The 25950-nt window shown below is 39.5% G+C and overlaps 1 protein-coding gene across 1 annotated transcript in view; it reads left to right on the plus strand.

Moving 5' to 3' along the window:
* FMN2 (formin 2) overlaps positions 1-25950 on the plus strand; it is a 242960-nt gene that overhangs the window by 26065 nt on the left and 190945 nt on the right. Inside the window, 1 exon segment of the mRNA XM_073338221.1 lies at positions 5895-6061. Coding sequence (XP_073194322.1) covers positions 5895-6061 — 167 coding nt within the window.

Consider the following 25950-nt stretch of genomic DNA (forward strand, 5'->3'; position numbering starts at 1 on the left):
GGTGGTACAGAAGGAAGAGAAATAGGAGCTTGGGAGAGTGGAAGAAGATAACGGTGACAGGGAGCAACGGATGATGGAGTGGAGAGCAGCATGATATTTAGCAGGCTCAAGAAAAAACCTGAGCTGAATGATAGCAGCAACAGCTCGCACACTTAGAGAAGGTAGCAGTATCAGATTCTTGTTTCTTGAGCCAAACATAAATTATTATTAATATTTTATAAAGTGGAGTACTAAAAACCTTTTTTTCCCATTATTGCTGCTTTGGGGATTTATAAGGCCTGTCTCAGACTTTCTAAAATATACCTTTCTTGCTTGAGTTACTTCTTTGCTGGAGGTTGTTGGCAAGATCTGAAGACCTGAATGGTGATGAAACCTGTAGCTGTAACCTGAATGGTCATTGAGTTAGTATCCCTTCCCATCTCAATTTAGTATTTGGGAGAAAGGGAGTATATTAGATTATAGCCTCAAGTGATGATATGAGAACCAGAAGCTCTTCAACAACCTGAAACTCAAAAAAAGTCATACAAAAAGTGGAAACTTGGTTAAATTACAAAGGACAAATATATTTTTAAAAAACCAAACAAACAGAAGCATGCAAAGGCAAATTTAGAATGAATTATTTAGGGACATGACGAGTAACAAGAAAACATCTTACGAATACATTAGAAGGAAGAGGAAGACGAAGGACAGGGTAGGCCCATTACTGCATTTTCTCTTATTGTCTTTCTGTCCTCAGTGAGTAATAGCTGGAGTGTTAAATGCCTTTTTAGTTTCAGTTTTCACCAAAAAGGTTAACAATGATCGGAGAACTAGCATAGTGAACATTAATGTAAATGAGGTAGCATCAAAGGGCAAAATAAGGAAAGAACAGGTTAGGAACTAATTAGACAAGTTACATGTCTTCAAGTTGGCAGGGCCTGGTGAAATACACCCTAGAATATTTAAGGAAATAGCGGAAGAGATATTTGAGCCATTACTGATGATCTTTGAGATTCCAGACGACTTGAAAAGGGCAGATACAGTACCTATCTAAAAAAGGTGGAATAGGGACAACCCAGGGAATTGTAGATCAGTCAGTTTAACTTAACCCAGAAAGATAATACAGCAAATAATTGAGATCAATTTGTAAGCACCTAGAAGATATGTTGATAAGCAACAATCAACATGGATTTGTCAAGAACAAATCATGTCAAACTAACCTAATATCCTTCTCTCACAGGGTAACAAGCCTGGTGGATGGGGGGGAAGAAACAGACATGATATATCTTGACTTTAGCAAGGCTTTTGATACTGTCTCACATGACGTCATAAACTAGGGAAATTAGCCTAGATGAACTTATGTAAGGTGGGTGCATAATTGATTGGAAAAGTGTACTCAGAATAGTTACAATGGTTCACAGTCAAGCTGGAAGGACATATTGAATGGAGTCATGTAGGAGTCTGTCCTGTGTCTGGTTCTATTCAGTATCTCCATAAATAATTTGGCTAATGGCATAGATAGTACACTCATAAAGTTTGCAAATGGGACCAAGCTGGGAGGGGTTGCAAGTGCGTTGGAGGACAGGGTTAGAATTCAAAATGATCTTGACTAACTGGAGAAATGGTCTGAAATTCAATAAGGACTAAGAAGGAATAATTAATTGCACAAATACAAAATGGGAAATGACTGTCTAGAAAAGGGTGCTGCAGAAAAGGATCTGGAGTTTATAGTGGATAACAAAGTAAATATGACTCCACAATGTACTACTATTGCCTGTGTGCCCCCCCCCCCCCCAATGAACTTAGTCCTGTCTCAATGCAGGGAAATGGGCTAGAAGACCTATCGAGGTCCCTTCCACTCATACATTTGTATGACTCAGGTCTTCCAAAGAGCTTGTTGTAGTTCTCCAGAAAGAAAAGTGAAGGGAATAGCTGAAGTTTTAAAAGTAACAAATAAGCAGTTTTTTTTTTTCTTGAGGGGCGGGAATAGGAAGAGAGATGAGGCCATTCAGATTTCACCCTTAGTATTTAAGAAACGAGTGCATTTTTATAATGTAACAAAGTCTGTTTTTAATTTCTTCTTAAATGTATGGTTTTGTGGTGTGTGTTCTGCTTTTCTTAGTGTCACTGTGAATCAAAGAGTTCAAAGTTCAAAGAGCTGAAAAACAATAAAGGGCACCATTGGGTTCTGAATAGTGTCAGTATCCCCAAACCACTACTGATGGTTGTCAGCGGAAATGGGAAGCTTCAGTTCTAGTGACAGCATCTGTTTATACTTGAAAGTAGCTGGAAAGGAGGCTGAAGCTGCCCTGAATAAGGGTAAACAGGTCTTTCTTTCCCCTCCCCCAACCTTCTGTTCTACCCACAGACTGTTATGTTGCCTTTTTTGGGTCTCGCTTTGAGGGGAATCAGTGTGGCTAACCTTTTCTGACCATTCAAGTGGGTAATAATCTTAGCCCCTCAGATTGTTCCTTCTGAACTAGCTATTTCATATACAGAAAATTTAAACAGCTTAACACTTCATTTTAAATATGACCCAGTAAGTGTGTTAAAATGTTTAACCCATTTAGCATTAATAGAATTGTTCACAGCAGTTCAGCATGAATCTGTTTCCATATTCATAGAAAATTGAGCTCATTTAAACTTGCATTCAGTAAAACATGTATAATCTAAACTGACGGAACGTACTTTTACTTCAAATTTTCATGTGTGTGTTTGTACAGTAATTTCAAGGGACATGCGGTATTAGAACACAGATTTGTTTAAACATAATACCTTCTTCCAGGTGGTAATCCTTATTCGCATCTTGAGTCAAGACAATAATAGATGCAATGTTTAAGGGGGGGATGGTTTAGTGCTACTTAAGTTTGCTGAAGAGCTGAGTTGAAGGGTTTTTTTTCTCCTAATAGCATTTTTGTTTAGATGACAGATGTTAATCTAAAAATATTCTGCTCTTTTGATAACTGGTATTGAAAAACATGTCTTTGTTACCTCATGTGTACAAATAATCATCATAAATTGGAGAGGAAACATCCAATACAGATAGAGAGCATGATGAGAAATGTACAATGTTATTTTTGAATACAGAAACCCATTTAATTAATCAAACTGTTTAAAAATATGTATATTGTCTGAAGCCTATAATATGATTTAATGTTTAAACGAGATTTTTTTAAAGTAGTGAGTAATTTACCAATGAATACTGTATTTGTTTAAATTGAGTAAATGGGAATGAAATCTTTGGCTAAGTATGCTGTTTCATTGAACAAATATTTAAGGTTAAAGTCCTTTGCTAAGACTGCCAACAAGGGTGCTGTTTCAAAGACCAGAGAATCATCAGGCAGGGGTGTCACACTTACTTTCTTAAAAAGAAAAGGAGTACTTGTGGCACCTTAGAGAAATAAATTGGTTAGTCTCTAAGGTGCCACAAGTATTCCTTTTCTTTTTGCGAATACAGACTAACACGGCTGTTACTCTGAAAACTTACTTTCTTATCACTGGAAGGAGTACCTCTGTCTGGTTTAAGGCATAGTTGCCCAAATCTTCCAAAACAACTAGTGATTTTTGGGTTTCCAAGTTGCCACTTTAAAGAGGCCTGACTTTCAGAATCGGGCCCCTCAAAAATCACAGGTCACTTTTAGCAATTTGGCCCACTATGGGGAAGCATGCATTGCTGTTGGCTATTCTTTCACAAGCCCAATTAAAATCATCTTAGAAATCTCTTTTCTCAGACTTACTGTGCATTAATGTGAAAACTGATTATTTGCTGCTTATCGTGCCATTTAATTTTACTGTGTGATCTTTCTTTCATTTTACAAGTATCCAGAAAATAACAGGATTTGGTGGTGGCTGACTTTTCTTCTAATAAGAATGTTGATCTGCTTTAAAGGAACACTATTTTTTTTTTTTTTGTTACAGTGTAATTGGAAGCAGTGGTTGCTGCTCTGAAGAGAGAGGCAAAGCCCTATCAAAAACTTGGCTGTCATAACTCCTTTGTTGTGGGCCCATGGATTTGCTTTGTTTTAAGGCAGTTTCTGTTGTATACCAATCACACTGTACAAAAGGGAAAGATTAATTTCAAACCAATATTCTAGGTGTACTAAACCCAAAGAATATATTGCCTATTTAGAAGGCCAGTTTCCTATATTTATTAAATATAAACAGAGGTGTTGTCAGTACAAGCTACATTTTTACATAAACACTAAAATGGAGGGTGTTAAAGGGGTGCTAAGCAAGACACATTATCACCGTTATACAGATGGTGAAAAGAGTGGACAGAGAAGTTGGACAATTTGTTTGAGGTCAGAAAGCAAGTCAGTTGTATAGCACATAATAGAACTGAAGTTTCTTGCCAGCCAAGTACCTGGATCCATTAGACCATATAGTATTGTAGTGAAAGATAGGGACTCAAAGAGAATATTAATTGACACAATGAAAAGAAATGGCCTTCAAAACTATCAAATCTTTTAGATTTGAAAAGTGAACATGAAATCTTAGATTTTTCTTTTTTTCTTTCATGGAAACTGGATACCTTTTGCGAAACAGCCTGTGAAAATTTCATTTAGTTTAAAATCATTCTTCACATAGAAATGTTTGAAATTTCTTGCATTCTAATGAGAAAACCACATTTCATGAAAAGCAAAATGCCCTCCAATTCCAATTATTTATTTTAGTAAAACTCTGGAAAATGTTTTGATGGCTTTGGCAGGTGTTGGATTGTGATGATTGTTACCGTTTTGACCACAAATTGTATATGCAGCTAGTCCGTGCTAAAACATTCTACTAATTTTATTGCTCCTGTGTTTCCTCTTCTCCTGCACTTGTTCCATCCATTTATTATATCTTGTAAACAGGAACAACCTTAACTTTGGCCTTTCCTGATTTATCTGTTTTTAAATGCTTAACCAGGCAACTTTTAATAGTCTTTTTAGTATATATTTCTGCATTACATGTGACTGTGTAACTAATCTGTTGGTTTTGTTGTGTTTTTTTTTATTCTCCATTTGGCTAGACTTGTACAGTACTAGGTTCTTGGGACCTGACAGTATTGTCATCTGTTAAGCACTTTGCAAGAACAACCTGCTCAAGTTCAGGGCCTTTCATATTTTATTGGTGAAAAGAATATTTGGGGCACAAAATCCAGGGTTTAGTCCTATAGGAGGCAAATTCCGTTGAACCTGTGCCTCTGCGTACAGAGGTCTGTGTTAAAATGATTCTCTTCTGGCCTGGAGCACTCTGCAACCTTTGGAGCTCCGTAAATGTCACTTTTAAATGGCCAGCAATTATGATTTCTTCAAATGACATTGGACACTCTCTCCTGAGAAGTACAACACAAACTCTAGAATACTAGTATTCTCTTCTGTGTAATTCAAGACCAAGAGCTAGGAGTTGGGAGACTTTGGTTCTATTCTTGACTTTGTAACAGCTTGCTATGTGACCTTGAGCAAGTTACTTAACCCTGTTGTACCTCATGTTCCCCATATGGAAAATGGTGTAATGTATACTTGACTTTTGAGGGCCTGTGATAACAAATAACTATATAAGTGTAAAGTATAATTTAATTATGTTTCTCATAGCAGGAGACTGATTCTAGAATGGGAATTCAAGACTCTTGTTTGTCTAGTACAACTGCTAGGCCACTTGAGCCAACTTGATGTATATTTTCTCTTTCAAGCCCTATGAACAATAAGTAGTATTGAAACTTTAATTTGCATAATTCTTAAACTAGTGCATAGAGATTTATTTTTACTTGAAGGCTGATCTGCTGACTTGTAGGGTATCCTGACAAACTTGATGTTTTTGGTGTCTATACTTGTCAAGCTCTTTATTTCAGGAGTGAGGTAAAATTTCTTACTTTTTTTTATTCTACAAAGATTATTACAAATTATCATTGGTCTATTATATAATCTTTGCAGGACGAACTCTCCTGGAAAAACTGTTCAGCCAGCAGGAGAATGCCCCACAGGAAGAAGCAGAAAAGCTGTGTTCTAGGATCATTGCGATGGGGCTCCTACTTCCTTTCAGCGATTGTTTCAGAGAACCATGTAATCAGAGTGCGCATCAGAGCACACCGACGTTTGATGTAAGTTGCAGAATTTATATTGTAGATACTTCTTATGAACAATTTTAATTATCAGTGGTTTATGATACCTATCAATCTAGGAAAATTCTCCTCTTAGAGAACTCTCCCCCCCCCCCGTGATCAAGTGACTAAAATTGTCCTATTAAATGTGGGCAACTAAATTTAGTGTTTGAGTTCATACATGTTCAAGACTGGATATACAAAATATACTGGAACAATTATTTTCCTTTCCCATAACATGTTCTCCTTCAAGATTTGAGAGCATAATGGTAGTGTTTGCCATGTTGCTGTACTGTAGCTGTTATTTTCACTAATTTACACCAACCATCTTCTCTTTTTTTGTAGGAAGGTATACATAGCTTTCTGCATTTCAACCGTGAGATCATACCTCCTACAAATCCGGTGGTAGCTTCACTGGAAAACCAACAGTATACCATTCTGTCAGTGCCAGATTAAGTCATTTTTGGGGCCCGATGTACAATGGCAATTGGGGGGACATCTTCCCTGCTTCTGGGGAGAGGGATTGGGTCCGACCCTCAGACTTAGAGGCCCTAGATTGTGTGTGTTGGAGAACAAACCCACCCTGGCCTCACCCTGTAGAGGAACCTGTACCGCAGAGCTAGCCCAGCTCCTTGCTCTGCTGTTGCCACAGTGTGCAGACAGGACTCTTACTGGCTGTCATAAATATAAAGGGAAAGGTAACCACCTTTCTGTATACAGTACTGTAAAATCCCTCCTGGCCGGGGCAAAATGCTTTTACCTGTAAAGGGTTAAGAAGCTCAAGTAACCCGGCTGGCACCTGACCAAAATGGCCAATAAGGGGACAAGATACTTTCAAATCTGGAGTGGCGGGGGGGAAGGTTTTCTCTGTCTGTGTGATGCCTCTGCCAGGGACAGATCAAGAAAGCAAGCAATCCAACACCTATAGAGTTAGTAAGTATTCTAGCTAGGAAGTGCGTTAGATTTTCTTTTGTTTTTGGCTTGTGAAATTTACTGTGCTGGAGGGAATGTGTATCCCTGTTTTTGTGTCCTTTTGTAACTTCAGGTTTTGCCTAGAGGGTTTCTCTATGTTTTGAATCTGACTGCCTGTGAGATTATTTTCCATTCTAATCTTATGGAATGTTTCTTTTCTCTTTTTTTGTTCTTCTAATGAAGTTCTGTTTTTTGAGACTCTGATTGGGGTTTTAGTGTCCTAAAAACCCAAGGCTGGTCTGTGCTCATCTTGTTTATTCTAAAGCCTCCCCAGGAAAGGGGGTGTAAGGCTTGGGGGGATGTTTTGGGGAAAGATGTCTCCAAGTGGTCTCTTCCATGATTCTTTGTTAAATCGCTTCGTGGTGGCAGCATACTGAATCCCAGATATGGGAATTTTGTGTCCCAGGAAAGTTTTAACTTAAGCTGGTAGAAATAAACTTAGGGGGTCTTTCATGCGGGTCCCCACATCTGTAATCCAGAGTTCAGAGTGGGGAAGGAACCCTGACACTGGCTCTAAGTTCTTTTGTATGTTTTTGCCTCCCTTCCCCCAACACTCCAAGATGGGGGCCCTGTGCAAGTGTACTAAGTGCATAGTTTGATAATCTGGGCCTGCATGTTACCATGAAACTCCACAGAACTCTGGTGCAATGTCTACTCTAGGGTTTTTGTTTTTGTGTTTTTTTTACAGTGGGAGTCCTAGAATTGACCTCGAGAGGTCATCTGCACTCATGGCAGGACTGAGTATTATCTAGACCATCTCTGAGAGGTGTTTTTTTAACCTGCTCTTAAAAATCTCCAATGACGGAGATTCCACAATCTCCCCAGGCAGTTTATTCCATGCTTAACTACCTTGTTAGGAAGCTTTTCCTAATGTCTTAAGAAGATAAGAATGGCCATACTGTATCAGACCAAAAGTCCATCTAGCCCAGTATCCTGTCTTTCGACAGTGGCCAATGCCAAGTGCCCCAGAGGGAATGAACAGAACAGGTAATCAAGTGATCCATCCCCTGTCGCCCATTCCCAGAACCTAAACTGCCCTTGCTGCAATTTAAGCTCACTGCTTCTTGTCCTATCCTCGTAGGTTAAGTAGAACCATTTTCCCCTCCTCCTTGTAACAGCTTTTTATATACTTGAAAACTGTTATCATGTCCCCTATCCATCTTCTTTTCTTCAGACTAAACATGCCCATTTGTTTTCAGTCTTCCCTCATAGGTCATGTTTTCTAGACCTTTAATCATTTTTATTTCTATTCTCTGGACTTTCTCCAGTTTGTCCACATCTTTCCTGAAATGTGGCATCCATAACTGGATACAATAGTCCAGTTGAGGCCTAATCAGCATGGAGTAAAGCAGAAGAATTACTTCTTGTGTCTTGCTTATGACATTCCTGCTAATACATCCCAGCATGATGTTTGTTTCTCCTCCACCCCCAACAGTGTTACAGTGTTGACTCATATTTAGCTTTTGATCCACTATGAGCCCCAGATCCCTTTCTGCAGTCCTCTTTCCTTGGCCGTCTTTCCCATTTTGTCTATGTGCAACTGATTGTTCCTTCCTAAGTGGAGTATTTTTCATTTGTCCTTATTGCATTTAATTCTGTTTACGTCAGACCATTTCTCCAGTTCATCCAGATCATTTTGAATTTTAATCCTATCCTCCAAAGCACTTGCAACCCCTCCCAGCTTGGTATCATCCACATATTTATAAGTATACCCTTTATGTCATTATTTAAAGTACTGATGAATCATAGAATCATAGAATCATAGAATATCAGGGTTGGAAGGGACCCCAGAAGGTCATCTAGTCCAACCCCCTGCTCAAAGCAGGACCAATTCCCAGTTAAATCATCCCAGCCAGGGCTTTGTCAAGCCTGACCTTAAAAACCTCTAAGGAAGGAGATTCAGAACAGAACTGGATCCAGAACTGATCTCTGCAGGAGCTCACTTGACATGCCCTTCCAGTCTGACAGTGAACCACTGATAAATATTCTCTGGGAATGGTTTTCCAACCAGTTCTGCACCCTCCTTATAGGCAGTAGCGTAGCGGGGGGAGCAGCCGCTCCCCCTCTGAGCACAAGTGGTGCCTTTTTTCAATTTTTACTCACCTGGCGGTGCTCCGGGTCTTCAGCGGCGGGTGCCTTCACGCGCTCCGGCTCCTTGGTGGCGAGGGCCACCCGGTGTGTACAAGCGGGTGGCATCTTTTTTTTATGTCCGCTGCCCCTGTTCGCTCCACCTAGCTACGCCACTGCTTATAGGAGTTCCATCTAGGTAGTATTTCCCTAATTTGTTTATAAGACGGTCATGTAAGACCATATCAAAAGCCTTACTAAAGTCAAGATATACTACATCTACTGTTTTTCCCCTTATCCACAGGCTTGTTACCATTTCAGTGAAAGCTGTTAGTTTGGTTTGACATGATTTCTTCTTGACAAATCCATGCTGACTGTTACTTATCAACTTATTATCTTCCAGGTGTCTGCAAATTGATTGCTTAATTATTTGCTCTATTATCTTTCTGGATACTATTCCGCTTTTTATAGATTGGCACTATATTTGCCCTTTTCCAGTTCTCTGGAATTTCACGCTGTTTTCCATGACTTTTTGAAGATAATCACTAAAGGCTCAGATATGTCCTCAGTCAGCTCCTTGAGTATACTAGGATATATTTCATCAGGCCCTGGTGACTTGAAAACATCTTACTTGTCTAAGTAATTTTAACTTGTTTTTTCCCTATTTAAGCCTCTGATCCTACCTCATTTCCACTGGTATTCATTGTTAGATATCCAGTTTCTATTACACTTTTTTGGTGAAACTGGAACAAAAAAGTCATTTAGCACTACTGCCATTTCCACATTTTCTGTTTGTTTTTTCCCCTCAGTGAGTAATGGGCCTGCACCATCCTTGGTCTTCCTCTTGCTTCTAATATATTTGTAGAATTTTTTCTTGTTATCCTTTGTCTCTAGCTAGTTTAATCTCATTTTGTGCCTTGGCCTTTCTAATTTTGTCCCTATATACTTGAGTTATTTATTTATATTCATCCTTTATAATTTGACCTAGTTTCCATTTTTTGTAGGTTTCTTTTTTTTGAGTTTCAGATAAAGCATCTGAACAAAGCATATTGGTGGGTGAGTTAGGTTTAGGAGTGGAGCAGTGCCTGCTGCCGGAAGTAACCAGCAGTCAGTGTCCTGCCAGTGACAGAGCCATACCATCCTCCCCCGGGGGCGTGACAGCAGTCCTCTCTACCTGGATAGTGTCCTCAACCTTGGACATCTCCATAGGAATACTCTCAATGAATTACTCATGTGTATGAATGCTCCGCAGCCTGGCCACCTCCTCTTGTGGTTCTCTCATCTGCTTCCGAAGAGATTCCACCAGCAGGCACCTTTCACACTGGATGGTCCTTGCAGCCTGGCTTTCTATGAGTGGAAAATGCAGGCCACAGTCTCTGCAAATCCACACCAGGATCTGGGTAGAGGCATCCATGGTTAGGTTCTTTGTCTGGATGCAGGTGGAGGAAACGAGAGCAGCATTGGTAATGGCATGTAGGCCAGCTGCTGGCATTTTAACTACTGTGTCATTTATGTCCATGTTCTGTCTGCAGTTAGCTGGCTCTGGTGCTGTCACTGGTGGAGCTGCACTATTATTACCAATGGCGTGAAATGTTGAGGTTGGGTCGGGGAGTCTAGTGTAGGCTGCGATGCAGTTGCCCTTTCCTTCTTCAGAATAAAAAACTCGAGCACTAGTAGGTCATTTTAATTATTACCTAGGTTTTTTTTTTTTTATTGTGGAACACTCTCTTCTTCTTCATATGATCTTGGTGACATGGGCTTTTTATGTTTACTTTGATCAAGATAATTAATATATTTCTCTGCACTTTACATGTTCAAAGTGCTGTATGCGTATTAGCTAATCCTCACAATACCTGTGTGGGATGGTATCTCCATTTTATACTTGAGGAAACTGAGGCATAGAGAAGCTATATGACGTACCCAAGAAGACCTAGTGAGTTAGTGGCATAACTGAGATGAAACTCCAGGCTTCCTGATTTTCAGAGTGTAATGCTTTTCTAAAGAGTAGTAATATTGTAATTTAACCATTGGTAAAATACAAAACTGAAATGACCGTAATTGGAATACGTCTGTCTAGACCATTTTTTTGTTTATCGTCTTGGTTATCTATCCCAGGTAATTCAGTTCGTGTGGAGCATAACTCTTGGATTCATCTGAGAATAGTTGACAGTCTCTATGAAGAAGTTTTGTGACCTGATTTTGGGACTGAATTAAAGATGTTGTTAAATTGGCACTTAAAACTATTTCAGGCAATTATAAAACACTGTGGAGATTATAAAATTGAAAGTCAGGAAGCCTGGTTATTGCTGAAGGTTACTAAAGAGCTTAGGGGGAAAATGACCCATTGTTTTTTAGTGTCACTGTTTCGGGGTTAACAGTGCCCTTGACTCTCCCTGTGGCCTTCCTTGAGGGCATCTATTTAAGGTTTCAGGCTCCCGGCCATCACTTCTCTGGTAGAAACCTGTTTCACTTCACTCTGGACCAGGGGTTTAGGCTTGCAGTTCCGCTGCACCTCTCTGTGACTTCCCCAGCAGATCTGACCAGGGTCCAGTGCTTGAGGTTACATCATTCACCGGGGCTACAACAGTGTACACCTGTTACCAACCAGTCTTCATTAAAAAAAAACTAGGGCTGTCAAGCGATTAAAAACATTAATCATGATTAATTGTGTGATTAATCGTGCGATTCCTTTTTTTTTAATCTCACTGTTCAACAATAATAGAATACTATTTATTTAAATATTTTTGGATGTTTTCTACATTTTCAAATATATCGATTTCAGTTACAACATGGAATACAAAGTGTACAGTGCTCACTTTATATTTATTTTTGATTAAAGTGTTTGCAATATAAAAAGACAAAAAATAGTATTTTTCAATTCACCTAATACAAGTACTGTAATGCAATTTCTTTATCATGAAAGTTGAACTTACAAATATAGAATTATGTACAAAAATACTGCATTCAGAAATAAAACAATGTGAAATTTTAGACCTTGCAAGTCCACTCAGTCCTATTCTTGTTCAGTCAATCCCTCAGACAAACAAGTTTGTTTACATTTGCAGGAGATAATGCTGCCCACTTCTTGTTTACAATGTCACCTGAAAGTGAGAACAGGTGTTCTCATGGCATGTCGCAAGGTATTTATGTACCGGATGCGCATGCGTTGCAGGGGACATTCGTCCATGTTGATGACGGGTTCTGCTCGAAAACCATACAAAGCATTGTGGACTGAAGCGTGTTCATTTTCATTATCTGAGTCAGATGCCACCAGCAGAAGGTTGATTTTCTTTTTTCGTGGTTTGGGTTCTGTAGTTTCCGCATTGGAGTGTTGCTCTTTTAAGACTTCTGAAAGCATGCTCCACACCTCATCCCTCTCAGATTTTTGAAGGCACTTCAGATTCTTAAATCTTAGGTCGAGTGCTGTAGCTATTTTTAGAAATCTCACATTGGTACCTTCTTTACGTTTTGTCAATTCTGCAGTGAAAGTGTTCTTAAAACGAACAACTACATGTGCTGGGTCATCATCCGAGACTGGCGTAACATGAAATATATGGCAGAATGTGGGTAAAACAGAGCAGGGGATGTACAATTCTCCCCCAAGGAGTTCAGTCACAAATTTAATTAATGCATTACTCTTTTAATCAGTGTCATCAGCATGGAAGCTTGTCCTCTGGAATGGTGGCCGAAGCATGAAGGGGCATACGAATGTTTAGCATATCTGGCATGTAAATACCTTGCAATGCTGGCTACAAAAGTGCCATGCAAATGCCTGTTCTCACTTTCTGGTGACATTATAAATAAGAGGGCAGCATTATCTCCTGTAAATGTAAACAAACTTGTTTGTCTTAGCGATTGGCAGAACAAGAATTAGGACTGACTGGACTTGTAGGCTCTGAAGTTTCACATTGTTTTGTTTTTGAGTGCAGTTATGTAACAAAAAAAAATCTACATTTGTAAGTTGCACTTTCATGACAAAGAGATTGCACTACAGTACTTGCATTAAATGAATTGAAAAAAACGATTTCTTCTGTTTATCATTTTTACGGTGCAAATATTTGTAATCAAAATATACACTTTGATTTCAGTTACAACACATAATACGAGATGTATGAAAATGTAGAAAAACCTCCAACATATTTAATAAATTTCAATTGGTAGTCTCTTGTTTAACAGTGTGATTAAAACTGCGATTAATTTTTTTGAGGTAATTGTGTGAGTTAACTATTGATTAATCGACAGCCCTAAAAAATACATTTATTCATAAGGTAAAAGACAAAACATTTAAAAAAAAAATAAAAGTTCCTACATACTTACTACATGCTTCTCAGAGGTCCCCCTCAACTTCAGCATAGGGCTCTAGTCAGTATTAGTCTTTCCAAACCTTCAACAAGGTTTGGAGTCCCCCTAGAATCCAAGGTCCTGTCTGTTTATTGCATTTACAAGACGACTGTGTGTCAGTTTAAACTCAGCCTTTTTATGGCAAAAGCCCTTTCTTTGTCTGGTGGTTTCTGGAAAACCGAGTCTGAACCAGTATATGTAGACTTCCCGGGGGGGTGGTACCTCTCTGGAGGTGTTTACAACCTGAGTGATTCGCCTTAGTTACCCCCAACAGTGTTTGTTCCTGGAGGAGCTGTGGTAATTCCCTCCCCTGGAGTTGCAACAATCCATGGCCCATAGTGATGTGCTCCGCTCCCCAAAGATATTGCATGTGGTTGTAGTATCTGTCACAGGTTCAGTTTCAGCATTTGGGCAGCATTTTATATATGAGGTTTATATATATATAGGTGAGAGGTTTTTTGCAGGAGTGGTGGGTGAAATTCTGTGGCCTGCGTTGTGCAGGAGGTCAGACTAGATGATCATAATGGTCCCTTCTGACCTAAATATCTATGAATCTATGATCAGTTTTATTATTTCTGCCATATAGTCAGATAATCAGTTTTCCCCTTTTGTTTGTGGGTTTTGGATATAGCAATATGTGAGAGAGAAACTTTTTTTTTTTAATAGAAAAATGGAACTGTAAAACTAGAAGGTCTGGTAGGGAGCACCAGGGACAAATGTTGTAGCTGAAACTACTTTTCTAATTCATTTTTTCTTTTAATTGATTGTTTCTTTGATTAATTGTTGAGTTGACTATGTCCCTTTAACATTTTTTTTTGTTTAAATGTTTTGGTATCTTTTAACTCTGTGTGACACATGATTTATAGCTTTGGTGCGCTGGTGGTTGCTGCAATTCACCTTGAGTGACAAGGAGCAGCAAGAAATTGTACCATATACATTTTTGACAGCTCACCGCTTCAGGCCCTCTTACTTTAAAATTTGTGTGGTGAACTTCCTCAGATTTCCTGATAACGTTCTTTTCTATGTGCATTTAAGGAAAATGCAGCAAAGTACCCCACGTAAAAATATTATAACTGATCATTGCTTGTTTTATTTTGTTCAAATTGGGCCAAGAAATAAGAAAAACACCATTGCTTATTGTAAGTAAGATGATTATTCTGGAAGTCCTTCACCAATCATGCTGGTTAGAGGACAGAATAGCTGAAGAAGTGGGATCTGTGGCCAGCTATGGAGTTTTATGAGCATTTGCTTCAGACTCATCCATTTAAGATTTTATTGGCCTACCAAGATTGACAGTATTATTTTGAAACTAGTCATGAGTCAGATACCATGTGATTGACTCAGTATAAGAACCTGAGCAGAATAGATCATTTCTTCCTGTAGTGTGATAATGGCAAAATTGTTTTCCTGTTGCAGCTTCAGTGATCACTTTTTTTGTTAGAGCTTCTGTGGAAGAAGAGGCTAACTACTATTTGGTCATGCAGGAAAATCTAATAAACAGGTTACTGTCTAGAAGATGTAGTATACGTTGTTTTCTCTCAGGAAGGAAGAGTTCTTCAGAATCCAGACATTTCCAGGTGCTTTAGTTTCATATATATGTTCCATAAAATACCAAGACCAAGTCAAACTCAGAAAGTCCTTAGTCCTTCTTCTCTTCCTCTAAATCTCATCCACAAACACAAATTCAACTACCACCTCTAGGATGATTCCCAGATTACCTCTACTCCAGTCCTGTCTCATTCTATCCAAACTATCTCTCTGACATCTCCTTGTTGATGTCTAGCTGTCAGCTCAAGATCAATGTGGTTTAAACAGGGCTCCCAAACTTCCTTCCCTCCTTAGAGTGGATTTTTAAAAGCCCTCATCATTGCCTAATCCATTGATTTCAAGGGGAACAGAATTAGATTGATGTTAAGCATTTTCGAGAATCTCTTCTTTACTGCTTAAAAAAAGAGTAAAACACTATAGAACTGTAGCACCTGCTCTACCTTTACTTCCAAAGCTAGAAAACCAAGCTAATCCCCATATACTCCCTTCTGTTCACTTCTAAATTAATCAAACGTGCCACTTAAACCTGTTGCCTCAAGTTCCTCTCATACAATCCATCCTGGATCTCGTCTAGTTTGGCTTCTGCCTTTCCACTATACTGAAATCAAGTGACTCTTTCCTGCTCAAAAAGCAGTTCTGTACTCCTCCCTGAGCTCTCTGTTACTTTTGACACTGGCAATCACATACATTTTATGATATTGTTGTCTTTTGTGACTCTCCTATACTCATTTTTTTCCCTGCCACTCTGTGCTTTCAGCATGTCTTTTCCTGGGTCGTCATCGTTCTCTCTCCTATAGGGCTTCTTTGTTCTCTGTGGGAGATCACATGCATTCACGTGGTTTCAGTTCTATCTTTATACAGTTGAATCAGACCTTTCTCCCCTTTGATCTCAGTTCACTTCTGTTTTTGAATTTTGTTTATATGTTTGTAGTTGCCAGTTTGTGGTATATAATGAGAGCAATTGAAGGAGTCTGTTTACACTATTGTCTAAGGATTGTCAGTAATGCCCAGAACATGGGATGAACATTTTTTTTAAACATAAATGTGTATAATCTGAAAGATATAAATCTCATCCTCTTCATCTGATATCCCTTCCTCTATGTTTTCCAGTCAATTGAAGCATAGCATAGCTAAAGCTGAACTCCTGCTACTTCCCTCCGGGCCCCACATTTTCCATCGCTTCTGATAACGCTGTCATCTCTCGTCTCACTTATACCTTTAACCTAGTTGGTCACCTTCAATTCCTCTGTGTTTTGCTAGTTTGTATCAAAATCTTTCCCCTGCTTCCTCAGTAGCATTTCAAAGGTCTATCATTTTCTTTCTGTCCAAACACCCCAAACTTTCATTCAGTTCTCATTTCCCATCTTAACATCTGTAACCTCCCCCCTCTGCATTAGGCAAGCTGTTTTATCCTCGTCCTTCTTCTCCATGTTCCTCAGGTGCCATTGAGAGAACAGGAGTCTCTGATCATTTCTGTGCCTGATGTCACAGTGGCCCTTGGATATCAGGGCAGGCAGGAAAAGTTCTGCTCTGCTCTTTTAGCCCTGTCGTGGTGTCTGCTCAGTTGATCCGTGCGGATGGTACGTACTAACTTGGGTCTGCACACAGTTGTGTGGGGTGAACCATGCTCAGTGCAGACAGAATGTTCAGAGAATTTAGCTGCCAGCTTCAAACAAGCTTCTGTTGGGTATATGATCTGCAATTTTCAGAGGCTTATACCGTGGCCACAGGGATGACACTCTTGTCAAATTTCAAATTTCAGCTACAAAGGATAGAGGGTCTTGAGCTTCTAGTGAAATTGGTGTAAGAATGTAACATGGGGAAAACCAACATTTTTACCTAATCTGGTTCTTGGAAAAAGCCAGATTATTTTAGTTGATACTTCCTCTCCCCACGCCCCCCACACTGAAGCAAACATCTGGCATGGAAAATTGCAAGCCCAAAGGTTTTAAGTTGGAAAAAGTTATGAGCAACTGAAAACAGATGGCATCAGATAACTTTAACTACAAGTCTCGCTACCAGATCTGCCAAAAATAATAAAAAGGTAAGTTAATGTATTAAAACAGAAGCTGCAAAATGATGCAATAAGTTGAAATTTCCAAAACTACTGGTTCTCTCTTAGAGATGAAGTTAATTGGCTCTTAGAGGCCATACATTCTTGTTGGCCATGACATAATTTTGTTGTCTTTAGTTCTCAGCCTGGTTTTATATCTTCTTAAAAATTGTATTTGAAAGCAGTACAACAATATACAAATTAACATACAATGTATAGCAAAGACTGGTTGGAGAAATCCATACAAACAATATTCACTCAGTAACCAATTATTGTGAAACTTTAAAAAGGAAACATTTAAAAGAACTCTTTGGTCCAAAGTGTTCTAATTATTTAGATATGCTGATACTTTTATGTTCTTTTTTATTGGCATTTAGGATAAGTATATTGAACACTTGAAAGAGATCTATATGCCAGCCCTTAATTACTAAGGTATATTTTCTTGTACTATAGTAATAAGATTATTCAGAAGTGTTTCTAAGCTTTTTAGCACATTACCCCTTTACATTATCCTATTATAGTAGTAGGGTTCAGCTGGCTGAGCAGTTCATCTTTGGCAGGTTGAAACCTGTTTAGCAGTAACCTGTTAGCTATGGCCGCATGTCCTAATGGTTAGTAAAATCTCAACTCCGGTGAGTTCCTCTGTATCAGCTACTTGTTTCGAGAGCCATAAAAATAGCAGTCTCTGTGGGGCCATCAGCAGGTTCCAACAGTGTATTTACTAAATTTGTTGTACTTTAAAACTAAGGTGTTTCAGATGCTTATAAAAAGATCTGCCAATTTGCTATCCACACCAGACCACTGTATTTAACTTTATCATGCTATTTGAAGTATTCCCTGTATTTAGAATGGGAAATAGTGTAAACGCAATGTGGTGAATTTAACTATTGTAAGTTGTAAATATCCAGTCCTTAATGATGCCTGCTTGGCTAATTCATACAATATGGTATTGAGTTAGGGACTCTTCCCCTTGTCCCCCTTCCTCCCCTTCCATCCCCCCAAGAGTTGTTTTTCTCCTTTCTTGGAAGCCACTCCAAGCAGTCATCTGTTTCTTTGGACATGGAAAGATTTGAATTCTTTCTACTTTCTAATTGCTCAGGCCATTGTTTAATTTTTGCTTTTTAACACTCTTTGTATACGTGTTTTGAGACTGAGACTGAGGCTGGAGGGTCTCTGCAGGGTAACTGCAAACGATTAAACAAACTTTTTTCGTTTTAGGTAGTTTATGGCTCTGCAACTATTTTGGTTTGCAATAACATCATTTAAAATCTTCTTGGTGATAAGCTGTGATCTTATTTCAAGATCTTGCCTCTGCATGGTGAGCTGTCAGCTCTGTTTTAATTCTGTGGCATTTTTGAAGTATTAGCTTGGTTCACATCTGTCAGTGCTTTCTTCAAGTTCTGCTGAGACTGTTTTCTAACTGTGGCTTCCTTGGTAGGACTTCAGCATATTTTAAAATGGGAAGACATATAGTTACTTTTTCTAGGATTCACTTTTCCTACCCCAGGTGGTAGACTGCTAACTTTCTAAACTGAGTCTCTATATGTAGACAGATGTGTTTGAGATGTTGGGACAGAAAATGCCCCTTTTCTGTGTTTGATGTCTAGAAGGCTGACTTGAGAGAGAGCTTCCTGAAAACATAGGCATCCAGGCTCACAGAGCAGTATATTTGGTTAACCACAATAATAGAAAACTGCATAAGAATAACATTTCTTCTGTTATCTGCATAGCCACAGCTGGACTGGAGTTTTATTTTTAAAAAAATCTGTTTGTCTGCTGAGAGGTAGCAGATGTTGGGGATTTACAGGTCAGTCTCCTGTCAAGGTTCCTTCCCCACTCTGAACTCTAGGGTACAGATGTGGGGACCAGCATGAAAACCTCCTAAGCTTACTTTTACCAGCTTAGGTTCAAACTTCCCCAAGGTACAAACTATTTTACCCATTGCCCTTAGACTTCCACTGCCACCATCAAACTTTATCTGGGTTCCTGAGAAAACTTTGTTTGGAAACGTCTTTCCCCCCCAAAATCCTCCCAACCTTTGCACCCCACTTCCTGGGGAAGGTTTGGTAAAAATCCTCACCAATTTGCATAGGTGACCACAGACCCAAACCCTTGGATCTTAGAACAATAAAAAAGCATTCAGTTTTCTTACAAGAAGACTTTTAATAGAAGTAAAAAAAGAATCACCTCTGTAAAATCAGGATGGAAAATACCTTACAGAGTAATTAGATTCAAAACACAGAGAATCCCTCTAGGCAAAACCTTTAAGTTACAAAAAGGACACACAGACAGGAATATTCATTCTATTCAGCACAGCTATTTTCTCAGCCATTTAAAGAAATCATAATCTAACACATATCTAGCTAGATTACCTACTAAGTTCTAAGACTCCATTCCTGTTCTATCCCCGGCAAAAGCATCATACAGACAGACACAGACCCTTTGTTTTTCTCCCTCCTCCCAGCTTTTGAAATTATCTTGTCTCCTCATTGGTCATTTTGGTCAGGTGCCAGCGAGGTTACCTTTAGCTTCTTAACCCTTTACAGGTGAAAGGATTTTTCCTCTGGCCAGGAAGGATTTTAAAGGTGATTACCCTTCGCTTTATATTTATGACACTCCTGTTGGAGAAGAAATCACTGACAGAGTCTCTGGGTGTTTTCTCCATGTAACTTGTTTTATTTATGCTGTATATACCAGTCATTTTCTGAAGAGTCTTAGTCAAAACACCAATGCTCAGTTCTCAGGAAGCAACTCTGCCCCAAGAACTGCCTTTCTTTTGTACAGAGCTTGCAACAGCTCTCCCAAAAGTAACTGTATAACACAGCTAACAACATTTCTTCAAGGACTGTATACTGCTCACCTGCTAAGACATAGAAAATGTAAGAATGTGTAACATCGCCATCTGGTGACTCCTGCTATAATAATATTTGTCACTAGTGAATAATAAAGATATTTTTAAAACAATATCTGAACCTTAAAGGTTTGGGCTAGGATTTTGCCCTGTAACATACAAAACCAGTTTGTCCTCAATCAGTGTTTACAATATTTTAACCACAGAACTTCAGTTGAGATCAATTAAAGCTTTAGTAGCTCCTCTTCCTTCTCAGCTGGCTGGTTATTGATCTCCTAAGTCTTTCCTGTGAAAAGCAGCACTATACCTTAACCCTAATAGTCGTAAATTGGGACTAGCTAGCTGATCAAAGGGCGGCAGTATTCCCACTGTGCTCCACCCCTTTTTTTGTATTCACAAACCTGACCTACCTCCACTGGCCTTGCAGCCCAATTTTAATTTTTTGTTTTGTTTTGTTTATCCTTATAACCTTGATAATTGGAACAGCAGCAATTTCTGTAAAAGGAGTAATTGAAAAGATCAGCAAGATTTTTATCAGTTACTGAGTACTGTATGTGAGTACTCACATTTTTATCAGTTACTGAGTACTGTATGTGGTCACATTTATCATATCATCGGAATGCATCCGATGAAGTGAGCTGTAGCTCAGGAAAGCTTATGCTCAGATAAATTGGTTAGTCTCCAAGGTGCCACAAATACTCCTTTCCTATTTATCATATAGGAAAGGACTAGGCTGTTTGTTTGTTTGTTTTTTTTGTTTGAAAGCTCCATTATTGGCAAAAGGGCTACAGTACAAGAAAAGAAAATGGTTTCCGATAACTTTGCTTTTCTGAAGATATCTTAGTTTGCAAGTGCTAGACAGGCAGAATTTCCAAGGCGGTGGCTGGGGTGCAGGCCAGTCCTCTTCTCCACTCCTTTACAGTGATTGATCATACCTATGGCTGGCATTCAGTGCAGTGCCTCTCAGTCGAGCACTTTCCCAGGAGCCCAGCATAGATTGGTGATACTCATAGTGTGGTGCAATATCTTCTATCCAGCTGGTGGCTGGAGTTGGATGTAGGGCCTTCCTTAAGGTTTTCGAAAGCGGTGGTTTTAAGGCAGGTCACCTAATCCCCTAGGTGGGTGTGATGATTTGGGGAATCTGTCTGTGCAGTTCATGAACTGTGAGTGAGGTTATGAGCTTTCTGTCTTCACCAAACTGCAAACTCCATTTGGACTGTGCAACACTTTGCCTTCTCTAGTGTCTGTTTTCCTCCTTGTGGAATTTCAAAGGTGAGTGGCAAAGAGATAAGAACAGGGGGTTGTTGCATTAAATGGTTTGTTAGGGGAGCGGTTGCCGGCAATGAAGTTTCCTGGTAGGACTCTGTAGTCATCTGTTGAGGAGAATCAGAGAGTCACATGACAGAGCACACTGGAAGGTTAAAAAAGACAGGAGCTGTTCTATTTGTTCTCTTTTTCACTATTTTTCACCAGCTGAAGATGAGAGACGCTGCTGCATGATCCATATGAATGAGGGGTGGGTGGTGGCTTCTTGAACACAGATGGTCCCCCAAGAGAAGTGTGAGCTAAAGTGAGGGGGGAAAGTATGTAGGGTTTATTATTTTTGTATGTATCTCTGTAATTCTTGTGTGATTCATGTAGAGGACATTAATATGTTAGTGTTGTATGCAATGCCTGCTATGTTAGAGGGAAACCAGAAGGCTCACACCTTTGGGTGGAGTTTTGGGAGAAGGTCTGTTGAAGCTACTGGAGTATCTTGGGAATCACTGCTGCTGGCCTGGGCCAGGTGCGCTGAGGGACTCCATTTCTGTGAAGGGATAACAGACTGAGAGTTGGTGTCCAGAAAATGTGCCAGAGCGAGCAAGGGAGGAAACAGTGCTAATGCTTGCTGAGACCCAAGGAAGCTTAAAATATCCTGGTTTCAGAGTAGCAGCCGTGTTAATCTCTAAGGTGCCACAAGTACTCCTTTTTCTTTTTAAAATATCCTGGAACTCAGAGGCTGGGATTCCCTTTACAGCAATCTGGTGGTTGGCCAGCAGGGGAGCCTGACCAGATTTGTGGCACAGGGTGAAGACATTTCTGAGTTACCACAGTGCAAAAACATCTGTACAGTTTTCTTCGTGATTTTTTTTTCTCCCCATGCTCAGGCTTTCCAAAAGCTGACTAACTTTTTTCAACTTTCTAAAGAAAAGGGAATCCCTTCTCTTCCTGAGTCCAACCTGGAAAACTGAAATGCCATCTCAGCCATAAGTATAGTATCATTACTGATATGCTGTTCCTAAAATATCTGGGTCCACTACTAGGTCTGAAGCTTGGCACAGATCAGATAGCCATGTTTAATTGCTGCTCTAGTTTTAGCATGGGGATAAAAGGAATTCATAGTTTTGTTGGTAACTTGTTTTTAAGGAGAGGTTTATTTTCCGATTTACTTGGCGATATTGATTTCTTCATGTTAAGCACCTGTTAAAATAAAGATGGCTCTCTTCAGCTGATTAGAGCATTCTAATGTACTCTGGCTCTTATTTCTGGAACTAAAACCTTACCTGCCCCGTAACAGTCTATGTGCAAGGAGTCCCTAAGATTCATTTCACAAAGAGCATTTGCACCCACCTTCAGCCCCTTTGCTCCTTCTCTGTTCCAGGAACTTTGCACACAATCTTAGTTGTTGTGCAATGATCCTTGGGGATTCAGAGGTATCCCTGGGCTCCCTATGTGGATTTTGGGAAAGTTCTGTGCCCTAGCCATGATTGATCATATCTATGGCTAAACAGGTTAAACAGGAGGTCAGACTAGATGATCACAGTGGTCCCTTCTGGCCTTGGAATCTCTGGAGGAATTGGGCCTGCTTCCAGTCTGAAAACTGACAGAAGTCCCTTGCCTTCAGTGGAGTTCGTCCTGATTCACAGTGGTGTAGATGTGGTCAGAATTACTGTCATTGTGCCTCCCTCTTGGAGGTTGTGGTGGGGTTTGATGAACAGTGGCAACTCCCTCCCTCCCTTCTCATCTCATGACACAAAATGCAGCCCTTGATGTTTTGTTTTTCCTCAGTGATATCCAAATGCAGCCAGTTGTCACATCTGTTCAGATTTGTCTTTTTTTGTTTTTGTTTTTTGTTTTTTGTTTTGGTAGGCTCCTATTGCTGACTTAGGCTTTTTGTGACCAGTTCATACAGACCTGTGTACATTGATTTCAGTTACACATCCACAGCATGTATGTCTTTTAACCATTCAGACAGTGGATCCCGGTCCTGGACCCTTTGTGTATCTGTGTATTTGATCGTCTACAGAAAATGCAATCTACGGCAATAAGTGACTGGTTGCTGTGCAGATTAATGTGTTTCCCTGATATAATACCTTCAATAGCTACTTATTAATTCGTAAGATGAATCCCTATCTGCGTCAGAAAAAGAAATGTACAAAAGTCACCAGTATATTCAGTGGTCTGCTTGGAGGTCATATTTGTGTTCAGGCAGTTGAGGGAAAACATGAAGATTTTACAGTTGTAACATAATCAGTTCAAATGGAGGTGAAGGACTGCTGAAAAAAAGGCAGAAATAACAGCGTTGTATGACTGGAGAGAGATTTACAAATCTGAAAGTACTTGGATAAATTCTGAACAACAGCATCTATAAATAGTAATAGACACTCAAGTCTATTGATTGGACGCTGAAAAGATAGCTTCAGATTCTGCAGAGAGAGTTTGCCTCACCCCTGTATGAGCGTTCTGCAGTTCTAAAGAAGCAGTCAAAAGTGATGTGGAAGGATATGTCGGAGCAGGGATCCTATTCTTGCCATTAAATGGAGCAAACCAGGCTGTGACAGTGGTTACCTTACAATGTGTCCCACAGAAATGAGGTTGGGGAGTAAATGAAGGCTAACATGCTTTAAAAAGTGGGTTATGGTCGTTCCCCTTTTCCCCCATGGAAGGTCTGTGCATGTAGCTGCTTTTGAGCAGCAAGAAGTGGAGAGTCTGCGTAAATTCAAAGTTTCGTCATGGTAAGAGCGCTTATCAGTTGTACTTTTAAAAGACATCTAGTGCAGACTAGACAAGGTAGAGCAGGAATTATCTTTGAATGTAAGTACCCAGAGAGAGAGAAGAAACTCTATCAAAGTTCACAGGTTAGTGTATCCTTGCAAGGATGCTATTTGTAATAATGGTAATCATAAGAAGTACTTTTGTAGTATGAAATTTACCCTATTAAGTGCAGTCTATTTGCCCACCCTCTACTGTACTCCTGGGCTGCAATCTTAAGCTTTGTCCACCTAACTTCCCCAGTAGGAGCCAATGCAAGCCTACTGTTGGTTTGTACAGCTGGGAAAAACTTTTCAGAAGGACTAAGCCTCTGCCTTAACTTTGCTTAAACTATAATTCTTGTGCTACCTAGAGTAGCAGTGTTTGGCCTGGCTAACTGGGCCAGTTGTTTAGTTCTTCTCTGTAACAGGATGGCTTGTTTCTTTGGTGGATTATTCCCCCCACCCCTCCTTTGGGATTTGGTTCTGTTTCCCCTTCTGGGTTTCCTTGTTTTGTGTGGTGAGAGATAATGCCTTATGAATGAAAGGTGTATGGTGGTAAATTCTTCTTTTTCTTTTTTCTTTTTCTTTTTCTTGTTGGTCACTGCAGCATTTATTCCCACCTAGAAAACTAGGAGAAGGACAATAAACAAACAAACAAACAAAAAAAAAACAAATGTACACTCCTGTGCAAAAGATAATATTGGTGGTTGCTGGGGTACTAATGATTGAAAGAGCCAGATTAGCCAAGCCCTGCTGGATCCACAGGTGCAATAACTTAGCAATAGAGACCCTGAGACACAGGAAACAGGATCAGGAAATAGAGGAAGTCTAGAGCTCACAGATGGCTGTGTGTCTGTTATGACTTTGGGCTAAGATGCTTATACGTTTATTTAGAGGTTTGATGTGTGTGTTTGTTTTCTTTCCCTTTTGGGGGAGGACTAATACATTTATCTTTCTTTACTTCACCCTGACTAGTCTGGAGCACCCTTACTCTTTATGCTGATCCACTTGTTTTCTGATGCCGTCACAGTGTAATAAGATCCCATCTTTGTGCTTTTGTCCGCTTGTTGGGGTTTTTTTAGGCACATGCATACCGAATGATCCCGTAAACAATATGTAGGAGTTTGATCATTTTTTCTGCATTCATTTTTTTAAATTAATTGGTGGTCGTGATGAACTGTAGAGAAATCCCTAAATGTTATGCTGCGTGTTTATCACCCTGGACATATAGCTAGATTTATCAGAGCAACTTGGTAGAACAAACCATTAAAAATTTAGTAGTGCAGCACACAACAAAAACATGAGTTGTATCCTTATTACTTAGTGTAATAAGTGAAGACTGGTAAGAAAACATTCACAAATGGTGTACAGCAGTGGCTCTCAACCTTTCCAGACTACTGTACCCCTTTCAGGAATCTGATTTGTCTTGGATACTCCCAGGTTTCACCTCACTTAAAAATTACTTGCTTACAAAAACAGACATAAAAATACAGAATTATCACAGCACACTATTACTGAAAAATTGCTTACTTTCTAATTTTAACATATAATTATAAAATAAAAAATGGAATATCAATATTGTGCTTACATTTCAGTGTACAGTATATAGGGCTGTATAAACAAGTCATTCTCTCTGAAATTTTAGTTTGTACTGACTTCGCTAGCGCTTTTTCCGTAACCAGTTGTAAAACTAGGTAAATATCTAAATGAGTTGATGTACCCCCTGGAAGACCTCTGACTACCCCCAGGGGTATGCATACCCCTGATTGAGAACCGCTGGTAAACACTGATGACTAGAGGTCTTTATCCCGTAAATTAAGGTGAGGGTTTTCAGTTTTATGCTTCAGTATATTGGACTTTTCCAGATCAGTTCCTTGGCCAGAACAGTGACATTGTCAGATATACCATTAATATTCAGTGATGATCCATTTAGATACTGACTTCCTCCCCTGCCTCACTGCACAGTCTGAGCAGTTGATAGCCACTCATGAGTTTATCCTCTCTGAGAGATAGGTATGTGCTACCTATGAGTCTCCCTAGAAAG

The sequence above is a fragment of the Lepidochelys kempii genome, chromosome 3, assembly GCF_965140265.1.
Source record: "Lepidochelys kempii isolate rLepKem1 chromosome 3, rLepKem1.hap2, whole genome shotgun sequence".
In the NCBI taxonomy this organism is placed as follows: domain Eukaryota; kingdom Metazoa; phylum Chordata; order Testudines; family Cheloniidae; genus Lepidochelys; species Lepidochelys kempii.